Source organism: Hyperoodon ampullatus, assembly GCF_949752795.1.
Source record: "Hyperoodon ampullatus genome assembly, chromosome: 12".
Lineage (NCBI taxonomy): Eukaryota > Metazoa > Chordata > Mammalia > Artiodactyla > Ziphiidae > Hyperoodon > Hyperoodon ampullatus.
In genome coordinates, this window is record NC_136925.1 from 18,721,259 (window position 1) to 18,747,109 (window position 25,851).

Here is a 25,851-nt window from a genome sequence, read left to right on the forward strand (position 1 = left end):
TATTCTACTATATATATATGTAATCTCAATGGAGATTAAGGCTGCTTCCATGTCTTGGCTATTGTAAATAGTGCTGCTATGAACATTGGGCTGCATGTATCTTTTCAAATTACAGTTTCCTCTGGATATATGCCCAGCAGTAGGATTGCTGGGTCATATGATAACTCTATTTTTAGTTTTTTTAAGGAAACTCCATACTGTTCTCCAGAGTGGTTGTACCAATTTACATTCCCACCAACAGTGTAGGAGGGTCCTGTCCCCTTTTCTCCACACCCTCCCCAGCATTTATTGTTCATAGACTTTTTGATGATGGCCTGACTGATGTGAGGTGATACCTCATTGTAGTTTTGATTGGCATTTCTCATGTTGAGCATCTTTTCATGTGCTTTTTGGCCATCTGTATGTCTTCTTTGTCTATTTAGATCTTCTGGCCGTTTTTTTTTTATTGGGTTGTTGGTGTTCTTTTTGATATAGACCTGCATAACCTGTTTGTATATTTTGGAGATTAACCCCTTGCCAGTCACTTTGTTTGAAAATATTTTCTCCCATTCTGTGGGTTGTCTTTTTGTTTTGTTTATGGTTTCCTTGGCTGTGCAAAAGCTTTTAAGTTTAATTAGGTCCTATTTGTTTATGTTTGTTTTTATTTCCATTATTCTAGGAGACAGACTGAAAAAGGCATTGCTGCAATTCATGTCAAAGAGTGTTCTGCCTATGTTTTCCTCTAAGAGGTTTATAGTATCTGGTCTTACATTTAGGTCTTTAATTCATTTTGAGTTTATTTTTGTGTATGGTGTTAGAGAATGGTCTAATTTCATTCTTTTACATGTAGCTGTCCAGTTTTCCCAGCACCACTTATTGAAGAGACTTTCTTTTTTCCATTGTATATTCTTGCCTCCGTTGTCATAGATTAATTGACCACATGTGTGTGGGTTTATTTCTGGGCTCTCCATCCTGTTCCATTGATCTATGTCTGTTTTTGTGCCAGTACCACATTGTTTTGATGACTGTGGCTTTGTTGTATAGTCTGAAGTCAGGGAGCATGATTCCTCTACGTCTGTTCTTCTTTCTCAAGACTGCTTTGGCTATTTGAGCTCTTTTGTGTTTCCATACAAATTTAAAAAGTTTTCGTTCTACTTCTGTGAAAAACACATTTTGATAATGCGTTTATTTGACAGGGATTGCAATGAATCTGTAGATTACCTTGGGTAGTATAGTTATTTTGACAGTATTGATTCTTCCAATCCAAGAACATGGTATATCTTTCCATCGGGTTGTGTCATCTTCAATTTCTTTTGTAGACTTTTGGTTTGCAGTTACTATGAGGTTTTGATATAGCGGTCTATATATATATACAAGATTGTTTTAAGTTGCTGGTCTCTTAATTGCAAATACATTTCTAATATCCTGAATTTGTACTCTCCTCTTCTCAACAGCTGCTGGTTCTGATATCATATTTGTGTGTGGATGATTTCCTACCTTTACTTATATTTGCCTTTAGTGGTGAGCTTTCCCATTCGTAATTTTCTTGTTTCTAGTTGGGGCCTTTTCTTTTCTGCCTAGATAAGTTTCTTTAGTATTTGTTGTAAGGCTGGTTTGGTGGTGCTGAATTCTCTTAGCTTTTGCTTGCCTGTAAAGCTTTGGATTTCTCTGTTGACTCTAAATGACTCTACCCTGCTGGGTAGAGCAATCTTGGTTGTAGGTTTCTCCCTTTCATCACTTTAAATATATGGTGCCACTCCCTTGTGGCCTGCAGACTTTCTGCTGAAAAATCAGCTGATAACCTTATGGGAGTTCCCTTGTATGTTATTTATTGCTTTTCCCTTGTTGCTTTTAATATTTTTTCTTTGTCTTTAATTTTTGTCAGTTTGATTAATATGTGTCTTGGTGTGTTCCTCCCTGGGTTTATCCTGCATGGGACTCTACTGTACTTCCTGGACTTGAGTGTTTCCTTTCTCATGTTAGGGAAGTTTTTGGCTATAATCTCTTCGAATATTTTCTCAGGCCCTTTCTCTCTCTCCTCCTTCTGAGACCCCTATAATGCAAATGTTGGTGTGTTTAATGTTGTGCCAGAGGTCTCTGACATGGTCCTCACTTCTTTTCATTCTTCTTTCTTTATTCTGTTCCACAGCAGTGATTTCCACCATCCTGTCTTCCAGCTCACTTATTTATTCTTCTCCCTCATTTATTCTGCTATTGATTCCTACTAGCGTATTTTTCATTTCACTTATTGTACTGTTCATCTCTGTTTATTCTTTAAATCTTCTAGCTCTTTGTTAAACATTTATTGTATCTTCTTGGTCTGTGCCACCATTCTTTTTCTGAGATCTTGGATCATGTTTATTATCATTACTCTGAATTCTTTTTCAGGTAGATTGCCTATCTCCACTTCACTTAGTTGTTCTTGTGAGTTATCTTGTTCCTTTGTCTGGAATATATTTCTCTGTCATCTCATTTTGCATAACTTTCTGTGTTTATGGTCTCCTTTCTGCAGGTTGCGTAGTTCCTCTTGCTTTGGGTGTCTGCTCCTGGTGGGTGAGGCTGGTCCAGGGGCTTGTGCAGGCTTCCTGGTGGGAGGGACTGGTGACTGCCTACTTGTGGGTGGAGCTCAATCTTGTCCCTCTGGTGGGCAGGGCCATGTCAAGTTGTTCGTTTAGAGGTGGCTGTGAGCTCAGTATGGCTTTAGGCAGCCTGTCTGCTGATGGGTGGGGCTAAGCTCCTATCTGCTGTTTTTTTGGCCTCAGGTATTTCAGCACTGGAGCCTGCAGGCTGTTGGGTGTTGGCTAGGGCCAGGAATTGGTGCCAAAATGGCAACCCCCGGGATAGCTCATGCTGATTCAGTGTTCCTGGGGCCTCTGCCACCAGTGTCCTTGCCCTCCAGTGAGCCACAGCCAACCCCCGCCTCCCCAGGAGACCCTACAAGACCCACAGGTAGGTCTAGCCCAGGATTCTATGGAGTTACTGCTTTGTGCTGGGAAAACTTGTGTGCACCCTCCAAGAGTGGAGTCTGTTTCCCCCAGTCCTGTGGAGCTCCTGCAGTCACGTACCACTGGCCTTCAAAGCCAAATGCTCTGGGGGTTCCTCCTCCCCAATGCCAGACCCTCAGGCTTGGGAGACTGATGTGGGGCTCAGAACTCTCACTCCTGTGGGAGAACCTATGTGATAATAATTATCCTCCAGTTTGTGGGTTATCCACTTGGTATGTATGGGATTTTATTATGTCATGAAAGTGCCCCTCCTCCTGTCTCATTGTGGCTTCTTCTTTGTCTTTGAATGTAAAAACATCTTTATGATAAGTTCCAGTCTTTTTTGTTGATGGTTTTTCAGCAGTTAGTTATGATTTTGGTGTTTTCGTGACAGGAAGTGAGCTCAAGTCCTTCTACTCTGCCATCTTGTCCAGAATTGAGGGGCTGTCTTTAGTTCGGATGCTTGTTGCCTCTTTCCTCAGTGCATGCTGGCCATTATCCCCTTGATATGGGGTATGCATGCACGGCCCCTTGCATGCTTATTGGACAGTGGGGGCAGCACTTGGTGCCTGCTCAGGGGTCTCCTGGGGCAGCTGCAACCCATGCACTCCTAGGACAGTGGGTAGCACTTGGTGCCTGCTCAGGGGTCTCCTAGGGGTGGCTGCAGCCCGTGCAATCCCAGGACAGGGGGCAGTGCTTGGTGCCTGCTTGCGGGTCTCTATTTTTTTGTTTGTTTTTGAGAATTGTTGCATCTATATTCATCAGGGAAATTGGTCTATTGTTTTATTTTCTTGTAGTGGCCTTATCTGGCTTTGTTATCAGGGTAATGCTGGCCTGTAAAATAAGTTTGAGAGTATTCCCTCCTCTTCTACTTTTTGGAAGTTTGAGAAGGACTGACATTAATTCTTTAAAAATTTGATAGAATTTACCAGTGAAGCCATCTGTTCCTGGAATTTTCTTTGTTGGGAGACTTTTGATTACTGATACAATCTCCTTACTAGCATGCTCTTTTCAGGATTTTCTATTTCTTAATGATTCAGTCTTGATAGATCGTATATTTCTAGCAATTTATCAATTTCCTCTACGTTGTTCAGTTTGTCGGCATTTAATTTTTATAGTAGTCTCCTAAGATCTGTTGTACTTCTGTGGTATTATTTGTAATGTCCCCTCTTTCATTTATAATTTTGAGTTCTCCCCCTTTTTCTTTCCTCAGTCTAGCTAAAGGTTTGTCAATTTTGTTTATTTTTTAAAACAACTAACTCTTTGTTCTGTTAATCTTTTCTATTTGTTCTTTATTTCTGCTCTAATCTTTACTTCCTTCCTTCTTTTAACTTTGGGCTTAGTTTGTTCTTTTTCTAGTCCCTTGAGGTATAAAGTTAGTTAGGTTTTAAAATTTGATACCTTTTTTCTTGAAACATGCATTTATCTCTATAACCTTCCCTCTTAGAAATGCTTTTGCTGCACCGCATTAGTTCTGGTATGTTGTGTTTCACGTTTCATTTATCTCAAGATACCTTTTTTTTTTTCCTTTCAATTTCTTCTCTGGTCCATTGTTTATTTAGGAGTGTGTTGTTTAGTTTCTATGTATATGTCGCATTTCCAGTTTTCCTCCTGTTGATACTTAGTTTCACATCATTTAGGTCAGAAAAGATACTTGCTATGATTTCAGTCTTCTTAAGTTTACCAAGAATTGTTTTGTGGCCTAACGTGATCTACCCTAGAAAGTGTTCCTTGTGTGCTTGATAAGAATGTATATTCTGCTGTTGTTGGAGGGGGGGAGGTATTGTATATATCTGTTAGATCCATTTTTTCTATAGTATCACTCAAACCCTGCTGTTTCCTTATTGATTTTCTGGATGAAATATCCATTGTTGAGAGTGGGATATTAAAGTCCCCAACTATTACTGTATTGCTGTTTGTTTCTCCTTTTAGTTCTGTTAGTGTTTGTTTTATATATTTAGGTGCTCTGATGTAGGACGCATAAATATTTACATGTTATATCTTACTGATGGATTGAGCCCTCTATCATTATATAATTACCTCCACTGTCTCTTTTGGTGATTTTTAGCTTAAACTCTATTTTATCTGATATAGCTACAGCTACTCCTGCTTTCTTTTGGTTACCATTTGCTTGAAATATCTTTTTCCATCTCTTCATTCTCAGTCTACGTGTGTTTTTAAAGTTAAAGTGTGTCTCTTGTATGTAGCATATTGTTTGGATCTTGTTGTTCATCCATTCAGCAATTCTACTGTTTTGAATGAAAAATTTAATCCATTTAAATTAAAGAGAATTATTGATAAGAATTTACTATTGTTATTTTGTTGTTTTCTGACTGTCTTGTAGATCCTTGCTTCTTACATTTCCAGTCTACTTTTGTGAATTAATGATTTGTGGTGGTATGCTTTGACTCCTTTAGCATAATCTTTTGGATAACTATTACAGGATTTTTTCCTTTGTGGTTAATGTGAGGTCTACATAAAATGTGATATATTTATAACATCCTATTTTAAGTTGATAAAAACTTCAATAGCATACTAAACTTGACACTTTTACTGCTTCCCACCTCAATTTTAGGTTACTGATGTTACAATTTACATATTTTAATACTGTGTGTGGATTAACTAATGTAGTTATGGTTATTTTTAATACGTTTGTTTTTTCAACTTTTATACTAGAATTGTAAGAGAATTATTCACCACCATTACAATATTACAGAATCTGACTTTGACTATATATTTAGCATTACTTGTGAGTTTTTCAACTACATTCATATATTTTTATGATGTTAATTAGCATCTTTTTATTTCCACTTGATGAATTCCCTTTAGGAGTCTTGTAAGGCAGGTCTAGTGGTGATGAACTCCCTGAACTTTTTTTTCAAGTTTTTTGACGCTTTTTAATTTGTTTCTGAAGGAGAGCTTTGCCAGCTATAGTATTCTTGATTGACAGTCTTTTCTTTCAGTATTTTGAATGTATCAATCCATTGTCTCCTCACCTGCAAACTCTCCACTGTGAAATCTACATATCCTCTAGTGGGGGTTCCCTTGTATGTGACACATTGCTTTTCTGTTGCTGCTTTAAAATTTTTCTCTGTCTTTGGCTTGTTTCTTGATGTAGGCATTTATTGCAATTATCTTCCCTCTCAGGACTGATTTGCTGTATCCTGTAAATTTTGGTATGCTGTGTTTCCATTTTCAATTGTCTCAAGATATTTTTAAATTTATCTTTTGATTTCTTCTTTAACCCATGGGTTGTTTAGCAGCATGTGATTTAACTCCACATATTTGTGAATTTTCTAGTTTTCTTCTTGCAACTGATTCTCAGTTTCATTCCACTGTGGTCAGGGAAGATGCTTGATGATATGATTTTAATCTCCTCTTAAATTTATTAAGACTTGTTTTGTGGCCTAATATATGATCTATCCTGGAGAATTATACACGTGTGCTTGAGAAGAATGTGTGCTCGAAAATGTATTTTGTTCCTTTTGGATACTATATACTATGTATGTTAAGTCCATCTCGTCTAACATATTGTTTAAGTCATAAGGGTGGAGCCCTAGTTAGATTGGATTAGTGTCCTCATAAGAAGAGGCACCAGAGAGCTCTTTCTCTCTCTACTCCCCCTCTCCACCCCACAGAGCACACATGGAGAAAAAAGTTCATCTGCAAGTCAGAAAGAGCTCTCACAGAAACTGAACCAGTTGGAAACCTTGATTGTAAACTTAGAGCCTCCAGAGCTGTGAGAAATTTCTGTTTTTTAAGCCACTCAGTTTATGATATTTTGTTGTGGCAGTCCAAGCAGACTAGTACACTGTTCAAGCAAAGCTAAATATCAAGACCAAGGCTAGTGCCTAAAAACACATCAAGCCCTTCTGCCCATTTTAATTTCTGTTAATGTATCTGTTTGTAGCTACATGTAGTAACCCCAATGTTACTGGTGCTAGGCAAATAAGATTTTAAGTGATTTCATTTTAATATAAGCCTGTTTCTTACTAACATTTATTGAAATGACTTAAATATGGAACATGGTTCCCAAGAGCCCTGTTCCCAAGGTAAAATGCCTAACTTACAGGCATCCATCAACAATAAAGAACAGAATACAAAAGTTGTTACTCTATTTCTGTAGATATAAGGCAAACCAATCTTCAGGTATTTAAGAATTAAAGTCTTATTTTCTCTTAAAAGCTATACATTTATTTTTAATAAAATCAATATACAAGGGAAATACTTTAATTTGCTAGGGATGACAAAACGATAGCAAACGGGAGGTACTTAAGTGTGAAGAACTGTACAAATATGTAAAAGTGATTTACTACTTCACCTGTTGAAGCTCCTGCTCTCTTTGCTCATGTCTCAGTTCCATCTGTTTAATTTTCTTTTCTAAGACCATGAAATGTTTCATCTCTGGTGTATGGTTTTCTTTGGCTTCTCTCAATTCTTCCAAGAGTTTTGTAATCTAAAATTGAGATATGAAATAAATGGGAAATTATGATAACAAGGAAATAATTCATTTTTAACAGGCAGTCTTAAGAAGTAAGAACAGTCACTGCATATTCTTTGTATAAAATTTCTCTAGATAAGAGGCTTCTTGTTAACATCAAAGGTATCTGGAGTTGTTAAAATAATAGCTTTCATTCCCTAGGTCCAGAAAGTAAAGGCTCATCCTTGTTCTGAAGTGACCTCACGTTCCAAAAGGTTCCAGATGATTGGACCACCTTCTCCCTCCCAGGTATGCCAGGATGGTTGTGGTGCTGAAAATGAAGTTGGGCACTTTCTTTGATGTATTCAGCCTTGTTACAAAGTATTTGTTAATAGTGTGATTACTTTGGGGATTAAATAATACATTTAAAGCACCCAATACACAGAAAGAGTTCAATAAATATGGATCCTCTTTTGTCAACTCCCTATAATTCTATTTGTAATTCTCTTCTGGTTCTTATCACTTTGTCACTTATAATAATTCATTCCACATGTGAATGTATGCATATAAAACAGAGATAAGGAAGTACTGAACTCTTTCTGTGCTGGCTGTCTCTTAGGTACTGAGGATGCAGAGATGAAAGACACAGTCCCTGTCCTCATGGAGATGACAGTCTAGTGCAGTACCTCCTTTTTCATATCATGACCCAGAGAAAATGGTAAAACTTTTATGGCACCAGGGAGTGAAATGGAGGTGACATGAGGGATCTTTATATTGGACTTCATAAAAAAATTAATTGCATTTTATTTATACCATAAAATTATGATAACTTTGCCAACTGTCAATATCAAAAGGCAAAATAATTAACAAGCAAGTGAAAATGGATAAAATTAACAATTCAATCATGCTTTACATGGAAACACCCAAGTACTTAATAACACTAATACAAAAAAAAAAAAAAGAACCCATATATTCTTCTGAAGTTAGTTTAAAAAATGTGAAAATACAAGCAAATTAAATCAGAGGCAAATCTAAATATTTTAAGTGTGGGACATCCTTGATATCATCAGTGACCAAAGAAATAAGCAGACCTTAATTAGGATGATTTGCAGAAAGGTTGGGGAGATGCCATCCATACCATGCTGTGGTGATGAGTGCTGGGCAACAAAATCTTGTATGTCAAAACAATGATTGATTGCTAAAAATTGTAAAACAAAACAAAAAACCAACCAAACAAAACAAAACCCCCCCGAAACAAAACAAAAAATGATACTGAACTAAGGAAGTTGTCAGAGGCATTGTCATACATGTAATGGTCAAATATCACTTCATCTTCTATAAACTTTTTAACAACTGAAAAATGACTGAGTTTGTCATTAGACAACCTTTCCAGCCATCATCATCTTGTGACCACAGGTAACCCATTCCAGGTCCACCAGCTGGGAAGTTCTGGTCTAGTAGAAGGCACACTTGAGAGAATGAGAATTCTAACATGATGTGCTGCCATGGAGAGATGCCCAAGAAGCAGTGAGGTGGTAAGTGAGGGAGTCCTGAACCTGAAGGAGAGGTGGGCTGCAGGATTCTCAACCTGAGGCAGCTGTGGCTGAACTGACTCTTAAAGGACAAGCAGTAGTGAGTTATGGCAGTATCATGTGCTAGGTGCTAGGCTAAGTACTTAACAGATGTCTCAGTTGATCTGATTTATCAAAAGTTACATTTGTTTATTGTCTGATTCCCCAAGTAAAACATAAGCTCCATGAGAGCAGGGATTTTTGTCTAACTTTGTTCTCCTCAGTATTCCTAGCACCTAGAGCCATGCACAGCAGAGTAGGTGTTTAACAATTATCCATGAATAAATCAACGGAGTCACCTTTCAGAGGTTAAACATTCATTTGTAAACTACATAAATTCAGAAATGTGGTTCTAGACAAAGAATAGAGATAACGTCCCTTCATTTGTACCTACTTAAAAGCACCTTTAAGAGTATAAATTAACGTTGAATCTTTACTTTTAAAAAATTCTTATATTTTAGTGAATTTATCCATTGGAGGCAACTGGATACACAAGCAAAGATGTATGATCAAAAATGCTTCCTGCTACTTGAATACTATAGAAAAAAACTGGTAACAACCTGAATGTCCACTGATAGGGGATTCGTAAAAAAGTAACTGATGGGACTTCCCTGGTGGCGCAGTGGTTAAGAATCCGCCTGCCAGTGCAGGGGACAAGGGTTCAATCCCTGGTCTGGGAAGATCCCACATGCCACAGAGCAACTAAGCCCGCGGGCCACAACTACTGAGCCTGCATGCCTAGAACCTGTGCTCTGCAACAAGAGAAGCCACCGCAATGAGAAGCCCGCACACCGCAATGAAGAGTAGCCCCCCCCCCTTCACTGGAACTAGAGAGAGCCTGCACACAGCAACAAAGACTCAACACAGCCAAAACTAAATAAATTAATTAATTAATTAAAAAAAAAAAGTAACTGAGAGAGAGCCTTGGACCTGGAGCCAGAGGCTCTGAGTCCTAATGCTTGCATTTCTATATTCTGCTTGGTTACATCAGGTAAGTTATTCCATTTTTCTTAGCATCAGTTTCTTCATCTAGAAAATGGGAATAGTAGTACCTACTCTTTGGGGTTATTGTGAGAACCACATAGAACACTTCAGTGCCTAGTAAACACTTAATAAACAGTAACTATTATTATTACTATTTTGACTCCTCTATTATAAAATGTAGGTTCAAGTAAACATTTAGAGTCATACAGTGATCATAAGCCACAGTTGGCACTCTGGACACAGGCTAGGCAACAGCTTCACTTGGGTAGGGAACCAAACCAGGAATCCTGTCCAACTGTCCTCAGCTAGTGGCATCCCTCTTCCTCCAACTTCAGAACTCAGGCAGTGGCCTTGCCCAAAAATAGACCATGAAAGCAAGCCCAAGGATGTGACCAGCAGACACATCCAGAAACCCAAACTGAGCTGGCTGGTAAAGAACTGTCTCTGCTGTAGCAAACCTGCAAAGTCTAGAAGAGGACACCAATTACTCGAATGCACAGATAACCAATGCAGGAATCAAGGATCAAAAAAAACCAGGTTAAGTATGACACCATCAAAGAAAACTAAAAATCTCTAATAACTAACTTGAGCTATGCTGAAAAATTTGAAACCACCCAGTGTTCTTGTAGCTCTACAAAATTACTTTAAAAACAAGCAGTCAGGGACTTCCCTGGTGGTACAGTGGTTAAGAATCCACCTGCCAGTGCAGGGGACAAGGGTTCAATCCCTGGCCTGGGAAGATCCCACATGCCACGGAGCAACTACCCCCATGCGCCACAACTACTGAGCCTGTGCTCTAGAGCCCGCGTGCCATAACTACCGAAGCCCGTGCGCCTAGACCCTGTGCTCCGCAACAACAGAAGCCACCACAATGAGACGCCTGAGCACCACAACGAAGAGTAGCCCCTGCTCGCCACAACTAAAGACCGCGCGCAGCAAGGAAGACCCAATGCAGCCAGAAATAAAAATAAATAAATTAAAAGAAAAAAATGCAGTCATAAAACAGAATTCACCACTGTTTATTAGCTTTCACCTGAGGCCATGGTGGAGTAAGCAACAGGGATTTCCTAAACAACCAGAAAGAACAGACAATACAGGAAACAACTGTTTTCCAAAACTGGCTAATAGCACTGCAGGGCTGTAATTCATGAGAGAAAGGAAACAAACAAGATGAGCTCTATAACTGCCTAGTCTGTTGTCCAGGGGCGGTTTCGAAGCCAGTGGAAACAGTAGCCTGAACGATTCTTGGAGCTCATACAGGCTGGGAATGGTTTATATTCCCACTGGCCTGAGACGGAATGCCTCATAACACACAGGGCACCAGAGAGGGAATAAATTAGCCCTGGTAAAACAGCTATGATAAATATGGTTCATATCAAAAGGCAGATTATCATTAGCTTTATTCAAGAGATGGAGTGCTTTACTTAGTTTTCCAGTAAATAGGCTTGAAAATCATGTTATAGCTTTTCTATTTTCAAAATATTTAGCTATTTTCAAACTAAGAACACTGTAACTTGACCAAAATTGACCTTGCTCTTTATCTTGCAAACATGAACACATACTTCCTTTTACTGTTTTCCTAAAAATTTTACTTGAGGTCTGTGAGGTTCTGTATGTTTACTGCTTATACAACAAAGTTTATGTACCTTTTAAGCACTGAAAAGAATGCACGGTGCTGAACTATATAGCCTTTCCCTAGAACAAGATTTTTAAAACAGATAGTTGCATAACTGTGGAGTATTTCAACATTAATCTTTCCATAATGCAATTAGTTGTATGTTTTGCTTTTATCATGTGATTTAATAAGTCCTTGAATAACAAAAAAAATGATGTATATGCTTCAAACAGAATACACAGCTTATCTGGTTTTTCATACTTCCTAGAATCAAAGAATCTCAGAGTAATAAAAATGGTGAGTTTCGGGGCTTCCCTGGTGGCGCAGTGGTTGAGAGTCCGCCTGCCGATGCAGGGGACACGGGTTCGTGCCCCGGTCCGGGAAGATCCCACATGCCGCAGAGCGGCTGGGCCCGTGAACCATAGCCGCTGAGCCTGCGCATCCGGAGCCTGTGCTCCGCAGCGGGAGAGGCCACGATAGTGAGAGGCCCGTGTACGGCAAAAAAAAAAAAAAAAAAAAAAGTGAGTTTCTAGAAAGATCTATCTCCAATAATGGTTTTCTTCTCAGTGATCCAGCATCACTGTCATAATTTCTTTACCTATTTCTTAACCAAATTAAATAGTCTTAGTACTTAATGCAGAAATGGCCTTAGCCATCCAATTTTACCTCCTAAAAACTCAAAACAGTCAAACCAAACTCGCCCCATTTCCCTACTGCCCAGAAAATCACAATGACAAACACAAACATATAAATAACTTAATTAACTAACATTTGAGCTTCATCTGGGGAAAGCTGGCTTTTATTAATATTTTCTTAACGTGATAGATATTTCTGGGTTATCTCTATTTGTACATTTAAATTTAAAGAATTATACAGAAATATGAATATGATTGAAATGGCTAAGTAAAAGCTTATGTTAGCAGAATATTTTGGTTATTTCTTACCTCTTTCTGTAGGATTTCTTCTCGAACGTGAGAAACTACAAGAGATTCTTGTTTACCCTGCAGCTCGTTAACTTGATTTTGGAAATGTTTTATAAGTACCTAGGAAATTATGTTAGAAGTACTGAGTTAATAAAGCTTTTCCTTGAACATTATTTGAAAAATATAAGAAAGTGAACTAATGACTTGTTTGTATTAAAAAATAAAAAGGATTCTAATATTTTATAATTGCCAAAATCTACCATCATTGCCACAGAAATTAAGTTCATTGAATGAATTAAACTCATTGAATAAATTCATCATTTTGTTTCTTTCAAAGTTTAATATATAACACCACACACATAAATTAATAACTATGTAACTACTTGGCTTCTTTATCTCTAATACTTTTCTCTTGAAGATCTGAAAAATACCACAAAATCAACTTCTATAAAGTTTAAACATTTTGAAGAAAGTGGCCAATATTATCTTTATACTTTGTAATTAAGATAGTTTTTATTAAAGAGCTATTGACTAAAATAATAAAACCTAACATCTGTGAAAAGTCTCATTTTTAGACAAAGAAACTGAAGTACGTAAGTAAATACTTCCATCAAGAAGCTGCAAAAACAGGAAAGATTCATGTTTCTTTTCTCTAATGATTTACTTTTACTGTTTCTACAATCGGACTATGCTGACTTCATTTAACTCCCAATTTAAAATATTACACTTAGAACTCTGGGAAAATAACATATTGATACTTATGGCACTATGGCCTAATAAGACTACTTTCCCCATCCCTCCCAGACCTCTCCTTATCATATAATCACTTGATATAATGTTTGCTGCCCACTGACACCCCACTCCTTTGAGGGGAATAAAGCTAGAGAAGCTCTCTGCAAGGCTGTAAAATGGTTACTTCAAAAAAGCACTTTAAATCTTTTTCAGTGAAGTATTAAAACAGTCAAAGTTCTTTACTTCTGAGCTATCTGAAATTAAATTACAGACCTCATTACATCTCACCCTTAGATACATCAAATATTTCAACACGCATTTTCTTACAAATCCACAATAACATTTTTACACCTAAGAAAATTTGCAGTAATTTCATAATATCTCCTGTCTTGTCCATACTCAACCTTCCCCTACTGATGGACTTGTTTTTAATTAAAATCCTATTAAATAATTATGGGTGGGGGAGGTGATCATGAGATAATTATTTCTTGAAGTTTTTCCCCCTCAGTTTGGTATTAAAACCTACAGAAAGATGAAGAGCACAATGAACAATCACATATTCTTCAATTTGAATTACCGACTGCTAACATTTTGCTATATTTGCTTTCTTTTCTTTTTTTTCTTGGATACACCATTTGAAAGTAAGTTGCAAATTCTATTTTAATGCTGTTTTTTCAACTTGCAAAAACCACAGAAGATGGGCCACACAGTAGATATTCATAAATGTTCCAAGTTGACAAACATACTATCCAAGAAGGAAGACACACTTGAGGAAATGCAGATGAGCTGTCACCGTGCCCTGTCAAAATACTCAGAAGACTATGCTTCATAATGGCTGTAGCTGTGTACATGTCTCTGTTCATTATTTTATCCCCAGTGCCTGAATGACCACAAAACATTATTTAATGAACAACAGGTAATGGGGAAAGAAGAGTGACTTGGCAGCTGGGACTTGGGGTGGAAGGAGGTGGTTCAGCATTCAGGTTTAAGTACAAGGTCCCCATCACATTGGATGTATCCCTCAACCATCTATTACAACCTACTTACAGGAAGATATATTTGAGAAATATAGGGACAAAATTGCAAAAACACTTATTTAAAGGTATAACTGTAAAGTAGAATAGTTAAACACATATGGTAAGAGTGTTGTCTTCTATTAAATAAAAAGAAAGTGACAATAATTTTCCATTCCTATCACCAACCTCAAGAAGTGAAGTTAAAATATTTCCAGATACTTTGTCAACAGTCTTGGGAAAAAAAATTGCATTACACTCAAAGTTTATTAAAGTCACCTACCTCTTGAGTTACTATTTTACGATTTAGTTCGGCTACTTTGGAAGAAGAATTTTCAACTGCGTTTTGGCAAAGGAGTTTCTCTACTTCCCTCTCATGAGATGCTTTGAGGGATGTGATGTGTGCTGCAGTTTCTTCCTTGAACCTTTAGAGCAAATGAAAGAACACCACACATAAAAGTGGCTTTTCAACCTCTAATTCAGAGTCAGCACAAAAATAGTATAAGAAGCCTGGAAATTAAAGAAGCAAAGGGAGAGAAGGCACCAATATCTACTGTACTGTGCTTGGTGCTTTATACATTACTGCCTATGAGTTCTTACAACCACTCCATGAGCTTGCTCTTATTTACTCAATTTTATAAAGGCAAACTTGAGTGTAGGAAAGAGTGATGTATCTAGGGTCCCAGATCAGGAAGTTGCAGAGCTGGAGTTTGAGCCCAGCAGAATTGGACACTCCCCAGCCTGGGGCACTTTCTGAGAGAAACAAAGGTTCTAAATGTTCTGTTTGGATTTAAGGCAAAGAGCTTGTCGTTTTATCTTTTAAGATAAACTCAGATTTCTTGCCCCAATTATTTAGACTCTCCAATGCTTTGTTTCTAGGCAACACTCACCAGTTTTTGGTCCATGCATATGACTCCAGGGCTGGCTGCTGGTTGTGAGAATAAAATGATCTTTATGGTAATTCTTAGGACATAGGGTAGTCTGAACCTGAGACAACTTGAACCTGAGACTACTCGTTTGTCTCTATGACAAAATTTATGCATTCAGTGGCAGTTCAGTAAATGGTAAAGTTATACTAAAAAGCTGATACATTTCTTATAAACATTTCCCCTTATTGGAAAAATTATTTAAAAATGACAATTTTACTGAAAGCAGATATTTAGTAAATCACTGTTGATACTTATTAATATGGCAATTCCCAAACTACAAACATATCAGTTGCTTACTTGACTACATTTCTTCATGGAAACAGTGTGATTAGGACCCTCAGAAAAGCATAAAAATCTAAAGCACCCATGATATAACTGAACTATAGTAAAAAGCAGCCTAAATCTGGGCCTAGGAAACATTACTTTTCACTTCTCAGGCCCAGAGCTGTCTGAAAAACAGATTAACAATACTAAAAAGTTATAAATTATGTATAGGAAAATTTATAGGAGAACCTGAATGTTAAATTATTTCTAGGAAAGAATATGATTCTTTCCAAATAGCTTCATTACTACTATCATATTCAGGACTAAAGAAACAAGGTTTCAATTTGGAAGCAGTATGACTGCCATGATGACTCAGTTAGATGTGGCTGCCAATCAGTCAATAAGCATTTGTTAGGTGCTTCCTATCCTCATTCTCTGGTAGATGCCCTGCACTCTCCCAGGTCCTATCTCTTCCTTCACTCAGGTACTCATTACATATTCTGATGCTTCTAACTCTGGGTTCCTTAAGTCAGTCAAATGTACTGAAATCCTAATCTCTGAAGGGCATGACGTTACGTATTCTCAATATATGATACATAACTTCACAATTAATATGTTGCTTCACAAACATTAAACTACACATGTTCTGTACACTCCAAACCTTATTTTAAACCTCATAATCAAACCTATTATTGCCTACAGGTTGCAAAAGAAGTATAATCATACATCAGTTCTCAAGGAGCTATAAGGTGGTGTATAATTAGTGCTTTCTTGGTACATAAGTTATACAGGAGTTGGAGATGGGAGCAAGAAACTTCTAAAAACTTCTAGGTAATATTTTTCCTAGAAAATGAAACATGAGTGAGCAAAAGGCAGGAAAGAAATTTGGCAAGTAACACTACTCGGATGGCACAGGATCAGAATGGTGATGGGACTTGAGATGCCAGGTAGAGAAATTCAGTCTTGACACTTTAGGAAGTTGGGAGTCACTGGAGAACAGAGTGACTCAGATACAGGAGTACTTAAAGAATATTAATGGTTTTTAAGCAAGATGACTGGGGGAGACGGAAACTGAAATCAGGAGAGTGGGGCGGGAAAACTGTCTAGTAAACCAAGTAGACCACACTATAAAAAGGAAGAAAGCAGGGCTTCCCTGGTGGTGCAGTGGTTGAGAGTCCGCCTGCCGATGCAGGGGACACGGGTTCGTACCCCGGTCCGGGAGGATCCCACATGCCGCGGAGCGGCTGGGCCCGTGAGCCATGGCCGCTGGGCCTGTGCATCCGGGGCCTGTGCTCCGCAATGGGGGAGGCCACAGCGGCGAGAGGCCCGCGTACCACAAAAAAAAAAAAAAAAAAAAAAAAGGAAGAAAGCAAAATGAATACTTATAAGGAAGCACCCCATAGACTGTCAACCCAAGGAATAAAGGTGGTAAAGCTGGGCCTGGCAACTGAAAATATGGTCATAGACAGAGATGGGGAAGTTGGGAAGCGGAGCCAGTTTATGGTTAAAAAAAGAGAAAATCTGCGATACTACTGATTCCAAGAGGAATAATCCAACACATTTTTAGATTTAACATCTGAGCTCAGGGAAGAGAACAAGCCTTGAAAAGTAAATCTACGAGTCGTGGTTCACAGAAGCCATAGAGAACAGATGAGTTTAGCAAGGGAGAAAAAGCAGAGAACAGACAGAAAGCCAAAACCTGAACTTTGGTAGAAAGTCAGATTTTTGAGGAGTGAGAAGGAAAAGGAGTCAGGAGTCTGTCAAAAGGAGCAGAAAAGGAGCTTTAGTCAGAGTGCCAAGTCATGGACGTTACGGAGGAAACCCTTTCAGAAAAGGCAGTGTAGTCAACAGTGTCACAGAAAATGAGGATGGAGAAAACTCCACTGACTGAGAAAGGCTATTCTTGAGAGACCAGATTCAAAAGAGTGTGAGGATGAGAGCCACGCTTAGAGGAAGTCAGGGGGAAATAAAAGGAGAGGCTACTTGTGGGAAAACTGGTGCTGAAAGGCAGAGGACCAGAACTTGGTTTGATCGGGTGAAAAAGATCTGAGCATGTAAGAAGGCTCAGAGGAAAGAGACAGGAGATGGTACTTGGAGATTCTGAGAAGGAAAGGGATGAGTACAGAAGTTCTTCAAGGCATGAAGAGATGTAATCACAAGACTAATTTGAAGAGTTATTTTGGAAGAGGAACTTTTCCTCTTAGAATGTCAACTAGTTTCACTAAGAGCTGTTTTCTGATAGCTATCTGCCTACAGCAACCATAAATGATGATATTCACTTGCAGGAAGGCCCAGTGGGTCAGCTTATCAACACCATCTGGATACGTGCAGAAAGGTAAGACTGCTCGGCCCAAGAACTGGGTTGACATGAAGATTCAAGTTCATTAGAATCTGAGCTTCCAATAGGTAGAAGATCCAACTCTGAAACAGATCTGTGCTTAGCAATGTAATACAGGTTCTTAAAATTTGGTAATGAATTTAGTTCAGAGTCAAACTAATTATCCAGGGGAAATACATCTATGATTTTTAAATTTTTATCTTTTTATGTCTCCATATACTGACGAAGTCACATTTTTACCTTTTCATGGAGCTTTCAAATTGGTTCACTGCTACTTCAGATTTCATCTTCAGCTCATTCCTCTCCACAGTTAATCTCTCCAGTTCATTTTTCAATATGCAGTTTTCTTGTGCAACCTCTGAAATATCGGAATCAGTAAAAGTATGTGGTTGGTAAAGCTTGCCCTCCAGGGTTCCAGAGGAGTTAGCATTTCTTTTACCTGGGTGCAGAACATCTTTCTTCACCCTTTTGGCAGTCATTTCCTCCCTATCCTTAGAGTGCTGATTAGAGAGCATCTTTCTCCTCTCCTTCTGAAGCCTCTCCACAGTTTTTGAAAGGTGCTGTATCTCTCTCCCCTTTGCGGCTAGCTCCTCGTTGAGTCTGACCAGTTTAGCTTTAGAATGAGCCTGTTCCACCTGGAATTCTGTAGACTGGAAACCTTGATCATCCTTATCATTTTTCTTGAGCTCCAATTCAGCATTCTGATGTTTAAGAACATCTATTTCAGCTTCAAGATTTCCTACAGTGATTTGATGGGCTTCCTTAATGTCATCCAGCTCCTTCTCTAGTGCTTTAACTCTGGAGGAGCTGTCATGTTGGTTCTGGGACGCCTCCTTCAACTTGCAGGCAAGTAGCTGTTCCTGCTCATCCATTCTCTGCTCATACTGAATCTGTAGAAAAGAATTCATGTAACGACAAACCACTGCTAAACATTTCATTAGTTACCGAAGCCCTACAGTCTCCCAGGTCCTGCCTTTTCCTTCATTCAGGGACTCACCATATATTCTGATGCCTCCAAGCCCAAGTTCCTTGAGTCAGTCAAATATGTTGAAGTCCTATCTTTGAAGGGCATACCATTATATATTCTCAATATATGTTATGTAATTTCCTAATTATATGTTGCTTCATAACATTACAAGTTTTTATACACCAAAACTTACTTTAACCTCACAAGCAAACCTATTATTGTGTACCCTTCTCTATGCAAACTGACACACTATACTCCCTGAGGATAAACGGGGAAAGCAGTTGGGGTTACTGATATCTGTAAGAAATAGCACATTTTCAACCTTCTACCATCAATTTAGAAATCTCATAGGAGTAATAAGTTGGCTTAGAATTTGCATACTGGAGCTTTATTATTATTAACAAAATAACCTAATAGTCTACTCTGTGGAGGGAGGCATGAAAGAGCTTTGTTCATTCAATCACTGAATGTATTTATTGCACTACAACTGCATGCCAGGAGCTGTGCCAGATCCTAGAGATAAACTCAGTTCCTGCCTTCAAACAGTTCACAGCCCGGTGAGGAGAGTGACATGGCAAATTTCAATGTCCTATGATAACTGCGATAATGGGCCTATGAACACGGCGCAGAGGGGCACCCGGGTGTGTCTGGAGGCCTGAGGGAAGGAAGGAGGGAAGATGGCACAGAGGGAGCACATTCAAGTTCAGCTTTGAGGGATGTGTGTAAATTTGGGGATAAGTGGAAGCAGGGGTACTTTCGAAGTAGGAAGAGCACATGCGAAGGCAACTGAAATGCTTGGTGTGCACTGAGCATCAGAAATGAAAGGAGGAAGTGGCTGGAAGTGGGCAGGGGCAGGAGAGGGGGGTGGGATAGGGACTGGAAAAAGGAAAAAGTTAGGTACATTTAGATAGATTAAAAGGGGGGGGGTTGGAATTCATTCCTCTATTTGATCTCTGCCCTCCAAAGACATACTCTTCGGTCTCATTCTAAGAAGCCCCCAGCCCCCATGGTACACCTCTGAGCCCCATCTCCATGGCTACCCAGCACTTACCTTCATTTTCTGAAACTGCTGTTCCATGGTCCGAAGGCTTTTCTTTGCTTCTTCATCTTTGCCCTCCAGATCAGCTTCTAGTTTTTTTATCCTTTTTTCCATAAACTCCACTGTATTTCTATCCACTGTATCACCAGCTGCTGATGCAGCCAATATTAAAGCAGGCAAAGAATTGGGATATCGTCTCTTTAGAATTCCTTCCATTTCCTTAACCTATTAAGATATTTTTGTATGCATGTTAAGGTCACAAATATATTAAAATTAAGCAGCTTAATGTAAAAATTCAGATTATGCTCTATCAATCATGTCTAGGTTTCAAAGAGATGTTCATATCACATCTCAAGACTGAATCAAATGCACAGCAGCACAAATTAATTTCAAATTTTATATCCTATCTGATTAAAACACACTATAGTATAATATCTAATCTAATACTGGTTAATTTACAGAAATCCTCTTATGTTTATTTGAAATAGATCTTGGGTCTTCCTATTATACTAGTAACAACCAATCTTTGTGAGGACAAAGCTCTTTCCCTCTCCCTTTTTTCCACAGACACCCCTCAGATAAGTGTTTATACTGTCTACTGATTGAAAAATTACTTATCTGCACATGAATGTGCAAAGTTTTCGTAATAAACATACAGCTTCCTAAGCGCCTGCCCCTGCCTGCAACAATCTGCCCCCTACCCCAGCCCTCCTCCAAATAAAGTTTAATCTACTTTAAAATGACTTCTTTCAATCAGGAAGCAAAGAGGATTAGATGACATTTAATGAAGTCCTCATAAAAACAACTTTTCATTTAGTCTATTAAAACAATAACATACTACACAATCTTTCTGTAAGGAAAAACTGCACCTGGGTCCACAGAAATTAGAGCTTGATATTATATACACATACGTGTGTATACCTGCTTTTGTTTAAGGTGTTAAGATACCTTTGAAAAACATAGATTAAGAGCCTAAAACTTCGTTGAACAGTCCTCTAACCCGCGAGCATGCAATAAAATAAATAAAATAGCACCTAAGAGGTGGTCTAGTGCAGAGGTTAGAGCGTGTCTGGAGTTAAGACTGTGTTAGCAGCTTTGTGACCCGTGTCAACTCCTCAATCTATATATCTCTTTCGCCTCATTGGTAAAATGGGGAGGTAACAATACTGATTTCATGGTGTTCATATATTTAAGTGAGGCTCAGATGACATTTATCTTGGTGAAGTGCTTAGCCAAGTGCCCAGCATGTGGTGAGGGCCTGATAATGGTTTTTATTATATATGATCTGGTCCCAAAAACTACCTTTCCTAAGGCAAGACGGGTTGCTCAAAATCCTGTTTATAGACTGAATATTGTTCCTAGTAGGTACTTAAGGGTCACATCGTTTGCAAAGTTAACAGCAAATATTTCCATTCCTGAAGACTGCTTGCACATTCATAGATATACCATAAAGTAGAATACATCCAGATACAAAAATGGATCATTTCATCTGTAAAATTTTTCATTTTGCTTCCCCTGGTATTAAAAATCTAGATTAGATGTAAGCATATAAAGGTATATATATATATATATATATATACACACACACATAGATACCATGTATATTAAAAAGAGACTAGATTTTTTTAATGAATTTGTTTTAACATATTTACAATTAACATATTAATTTAAAATGCTAAATAATATTTTCAATCTGACTTTGATATTTTGCAAAGTATACTACGTTTTTGGCGGAAAATTAATTTTATTTCTATCTTCTTTCATTTTGCTTTTTAATTTATTCTTTGGTCTCTGATACCAGTGTGGCTCTTGTTGTTGTTGTTTTTTAAATCTCACTGGAAATTAAACTACGGAATATTCCATTAAATAAAAGCATGAATGCACACACATAATCGGATATTTTCACTATAACATGCATATAAATTAACACCACTTTTACTTATGTGCTATTTAGAAAAAAAGATGTTTTATTTTGCAATTAATCTATTTCAGGATATGGCTCAAACTTATTCTGAATATACTGTGATATACCTTGATTATAAAATATGTATTAAGATTTAAAATCCTTCGGATAGAAATGTTCTGTTCATGGGAACAGAATAAGATCTGAAATGTATGTGAGCAAACTATACAAAATATTAACAATATTTTAGAAAGATATAATCTAAGACAGTAAACCAATAAATTTTTAATGCAAGTGTTAGTAAAAGAGGGAGGTTACTTTGATAAAACGTTATATTTCTGATCCATATGGATCACCGTTTCAAATCTTGTTTTTAAGCATGCTTTATTTTTTACTCTCATACGTTCAGTTCTACATTATTCTCTTAAAATAAAATCATCTAGGGCTTCCCTGGTGGCGCAGTGGTTGGGGGTCTGCCTGCCGATGCGGGGGGCGCGGGTTCGTGCCCCGGTCCGGGAGGATCCCACATGCCACGGAGCGGCTGGGCCTGTGGGCCGTGGCTGCTGGGCCTGTGCGTCCGGAGCCTGTGCTCCGCAGCGGGAGAGGCCACAGCTGTGAGAGGCCTGCATACCGCAAAAAAAATAAATAAATAGAATAAAATCATCTAGTGGAGAAGTGGTTCCTTTGGTCTTTCCTCTCTCACAGTTCTGGATAGCTTCTTCTACATAGGCTAATCTAAGTCTTAGGCATTGGAAAAAAAAAAAAAAAAGTCAAGCGACCTAGACTATGGTTATTTCAGAATATTTCTCGCTCTTCAAACCACTTCAGTCCTGTTCCTTTCCTGGCCACTAAACCAAACTACCAAATCATACCTTTTAATATAACAAGTCCTGTAAAGTAACAAAGTTAATTTTTTGCTTAGTTTTTCTTCTTCTCGTAAAACTGGGATGATAGGCAGTCCAGTGATGACCTCACAGTTTCAGGTTTGTGATGGAATAACAGCTGTTATTCCATCACAAAGGGTGATGGAATTCCGTAAGGGTCATGACTTGACTACAGAATCATGTTCTCTTATGAACAGGACTGGAAATTCTAATTTTGTTTTAATATTTAGTTATGAATACAAATACTACGTTATAGAAGGCTTTAAAAACATAAGGTACAATTAATATTCCAGCCTACAAAACAACTATTTCAATGAAAAAAAACCTTTATCCTAGTAAGTGTTACTATATGGGTTTTGAAAAAAGTCTTCCAGCCACAATGACCATGAAATGAGTATTTCTAAGCCTAAACAGTGAGCCAGAGCTCAAAATTATGGCCAGCTCTCTGGGAGGGGATGTTCAGTTTCCAGGGTGTTCTGCTGGACTTCCCTAGCACTACTAACGTGTTCCCAACTGGAGGGTCTCCTTCCCTGCCCTCCTCTCTCACCTATCCTTCCTCAGGAGAAGGGATCCTAGCTCTACACCCAGAGTGGCAAAGTTCTGTTTCCTTCTTCCTGGATGTCAAATAGAGCTGGGATGCAAATAACCTTTCATCAATAGGTCTACCACCTAATGAGACACATTACTCTTTTTTTTTTTTTAATTAGTTTCTGCTTTATAACAAAGTGAATCAGTCATACATATATATCTGTTCCCACATCCCTTCCCTCATGCATCTCCCTCCCTCCCACCCCTCCAGGCAGTCACAAAGCACCGAGCTGATCTCCCTGTGCTCTGCGGCTGCTTCCCACTATCTATCTACCTTACGTTTGGTAGTGTATATATGTCCATGCCTCTCTTTCGCTTTGTCACAGCTTACCCTTCCCCCTCCCCATATCCTCAAGTCCATTCTCAACTAGGTCTGGAGACACATTACTCTTAAAAATTCTTTATGCAGGAAGCCACAGAGTATATAAAATGATGTTGTTTACTGTGTTTTTATTGTTACTTTAAATACTGTATTCAAAGTTTAAAGCAGAGGCAGTTCTATATTAAAATGAATGAATAAAACCAAAAATTTCCAGGTTGACTACATCTTGTAGGAACTCCTGAAACAAAAGAGAAAACAAAAATGCTCTGTATATAAAATACCTTAATGAAAATTTACCCTGAACACATACTTGTCGCTCTAGATCCTGAATTTTTTTGGCATCAGTTGCTTTTTCTTTTAAACGTATCTTCTGCTGGATGGATGGATTTCCAGATTCAGCTTTCAGTTTCTCAACCTACCAATAAGGAAAGACCATGTTAAGAAGCATATTTAAAACACAGCAGAGAAACACCAAGAGGGAAGCATAATGGCAGTTCATTAATTCACTTATTAGATCCCATATAGGGCACTGTGCTGGAGATATGGAGAGCAAACAAGACAAGCCAGGTCCCTGCTTTCATGGTGCTTATATCCTAATGGAAGGAGACAGCTGAAAAGCTAATAAACAAAATCATTAAGTAAATTAAATAACTTCAGAGAGTGACAAGTACTATGAAAAAAATAAACTCAAGGAACGAGAAGAAAGAGTCAGGGGAGGCGAGACTGGTAGCTACATAAGGTTAAGAGGTCAGGAAGATCTTTCTGGGGAGTAGAAATCGGAGCTGAGACTTGAACAAGGAGTGAGACACAGGAAGAAGCTAGGTCAGAGCACACTCTAGGCCAAAGCAACAAGTGGAACGAGCTCGGCATGTTCAAGAACCAGAGGGAGGCCCGTGTGGTTGGGAGGAGACTGACCAGGGAGTGCAGTACGGATGGGGCTGGAGAGACAGGCAGGGTTCAGACCACATGGGGACCTCACAGGCTGTGCTAAGGAGCTTGGATTTACAGTTGCCCCTTGGTAACCGTGGGGCACTGGTTCCCAGACCCCTGCAGATACTAAGATCCGGGCATGCCGAAGCCCCAGGGATGCTCAAGTCCCTTGTATAAAATGGTGTAGTATTTGCCTGTAACTCCCATATACTTTAAATCATCTCTAGATTACTTATAATACCTAAAACAAGGTAAATGCTATGAAAAGAGCTGCCAGTGAACAGCAAATTCAAGTTCTGCCTTTTGAAACTCTGTTTTTCTTCCAAATATTTTCAATCCACGGTTGGTTGAATCTGCTGGATAGGGAACTTGTGGATACAGACGGCTGACTGTATTCTCAGGCTAATCTAAAAGAGACTACACAAATAAACACAAACCAAAGTCAAACCGGCCATTTTAATGAACAGAATTTCGAGTATACTGATTTGGTGACACAAAGCTACGAAGGAGTGTTGAAGATAATAGGGTTCATCTATAGAAATACATTCTGAAATGATCATCACCTCAAGTTTCAGCTTCTCAATTTCTTCATTTGCTTCTTTAAGCCGAACTGCATCTTTATCCAGAAGTTCCTGATTTTCAGCGTACCACTGTAATCTTTTTTGCAGGCGACTTATTTCTTGTTTATGTGCTTCTTCTAAAATTTTTATTTCATATAATTTTTCACCTATAAGATAAAGTAATACAATAATTCCATTGTAACTTTTCAAAATATGGAAATAAACTACATTGAAAGATTTTAAATGAAAACCAATGTCTCTCTAATGAAAGCATTAAGAAAAAAATAAGAGGCCAAAAATAACTGATGTATGCAAGGCTGTGTCTAGTTTAGTGTATTAGTAAAGGAGGATGAGGACTGTTCCGAGCCCAAATCCTCAAACTTGTAGCAAAGCTGGCATATAGAAATTTTTGATAAATCACTTGTTTTCCCACTGACTTTCATTATAAAAGTAAAGTTTCTTCTATGAAAATAAATGCTGGATTCAGGAGATAATAAAAATGAAGAATTCCTATAATTATATTAAAAAGTAACAATGGCAAACATTAGAGAGTGCTTCCCATGTAAGACTTTATTTACTACAACAAACATATGATGGGAACTATTGTTGTTATTCTATTTTACAGATGAAGAAAGTAAATTTCCTACAAACAGTAAGTGGATTTTACTATACACATCTTACACTGAAGATCATAATATCACAGAGGAAAGATCCTTACTTTGGCAAACAAGGGGTTCTCTGATCAACCTTTCTAGCCCTGTGTTCTGCCATCCTAAGCCGCAATCCACAGGTGTATCCAAAAACACGCTCATGAAACACTCTTGAGCGGCCCCCTCCATTCGTTTACTCCTGAATCTCTCCATCTGTCAGGACCCTCAAATGCCATTCCTCTCTGAAACCCTTATT

At 38.3% G+C, this 25,851-nt stretch overlaps 1 protein-coding gene across 1 annotated transcript in view; it reads right to left on the reverse strand.

Annotated features, from left to right (window-relative positions):
* CEP162 (centrosomal protein 162) overlaps nt 1–25,851 on the reverse strand; it is a gene marked incomplete at both ends in the record, with an annotated part of 89,049 nt that overhangs the window by 4,169 nt on the left and 59,029 nt on the right. Inside the window, 7 exon segments of the mRNA XM_079716214.1 lie at nt 7,285–7,419; nt 12,498–12,596; nt 14,505–14,646; nt 17,993–18,642; nt 19,771–19,983; nt 23,766–23,870; nt 24,949–25,112. Coding sequence (XP_079572340.1) covers nt 7,285–7,419; nt 12,498–12,596; nt 14,505–14,646; nt 17,993–18,642; nt 19,771–19,983; nt 23,766–23,870; nt 24,949–25,112 — 1,508 coding nt within the window.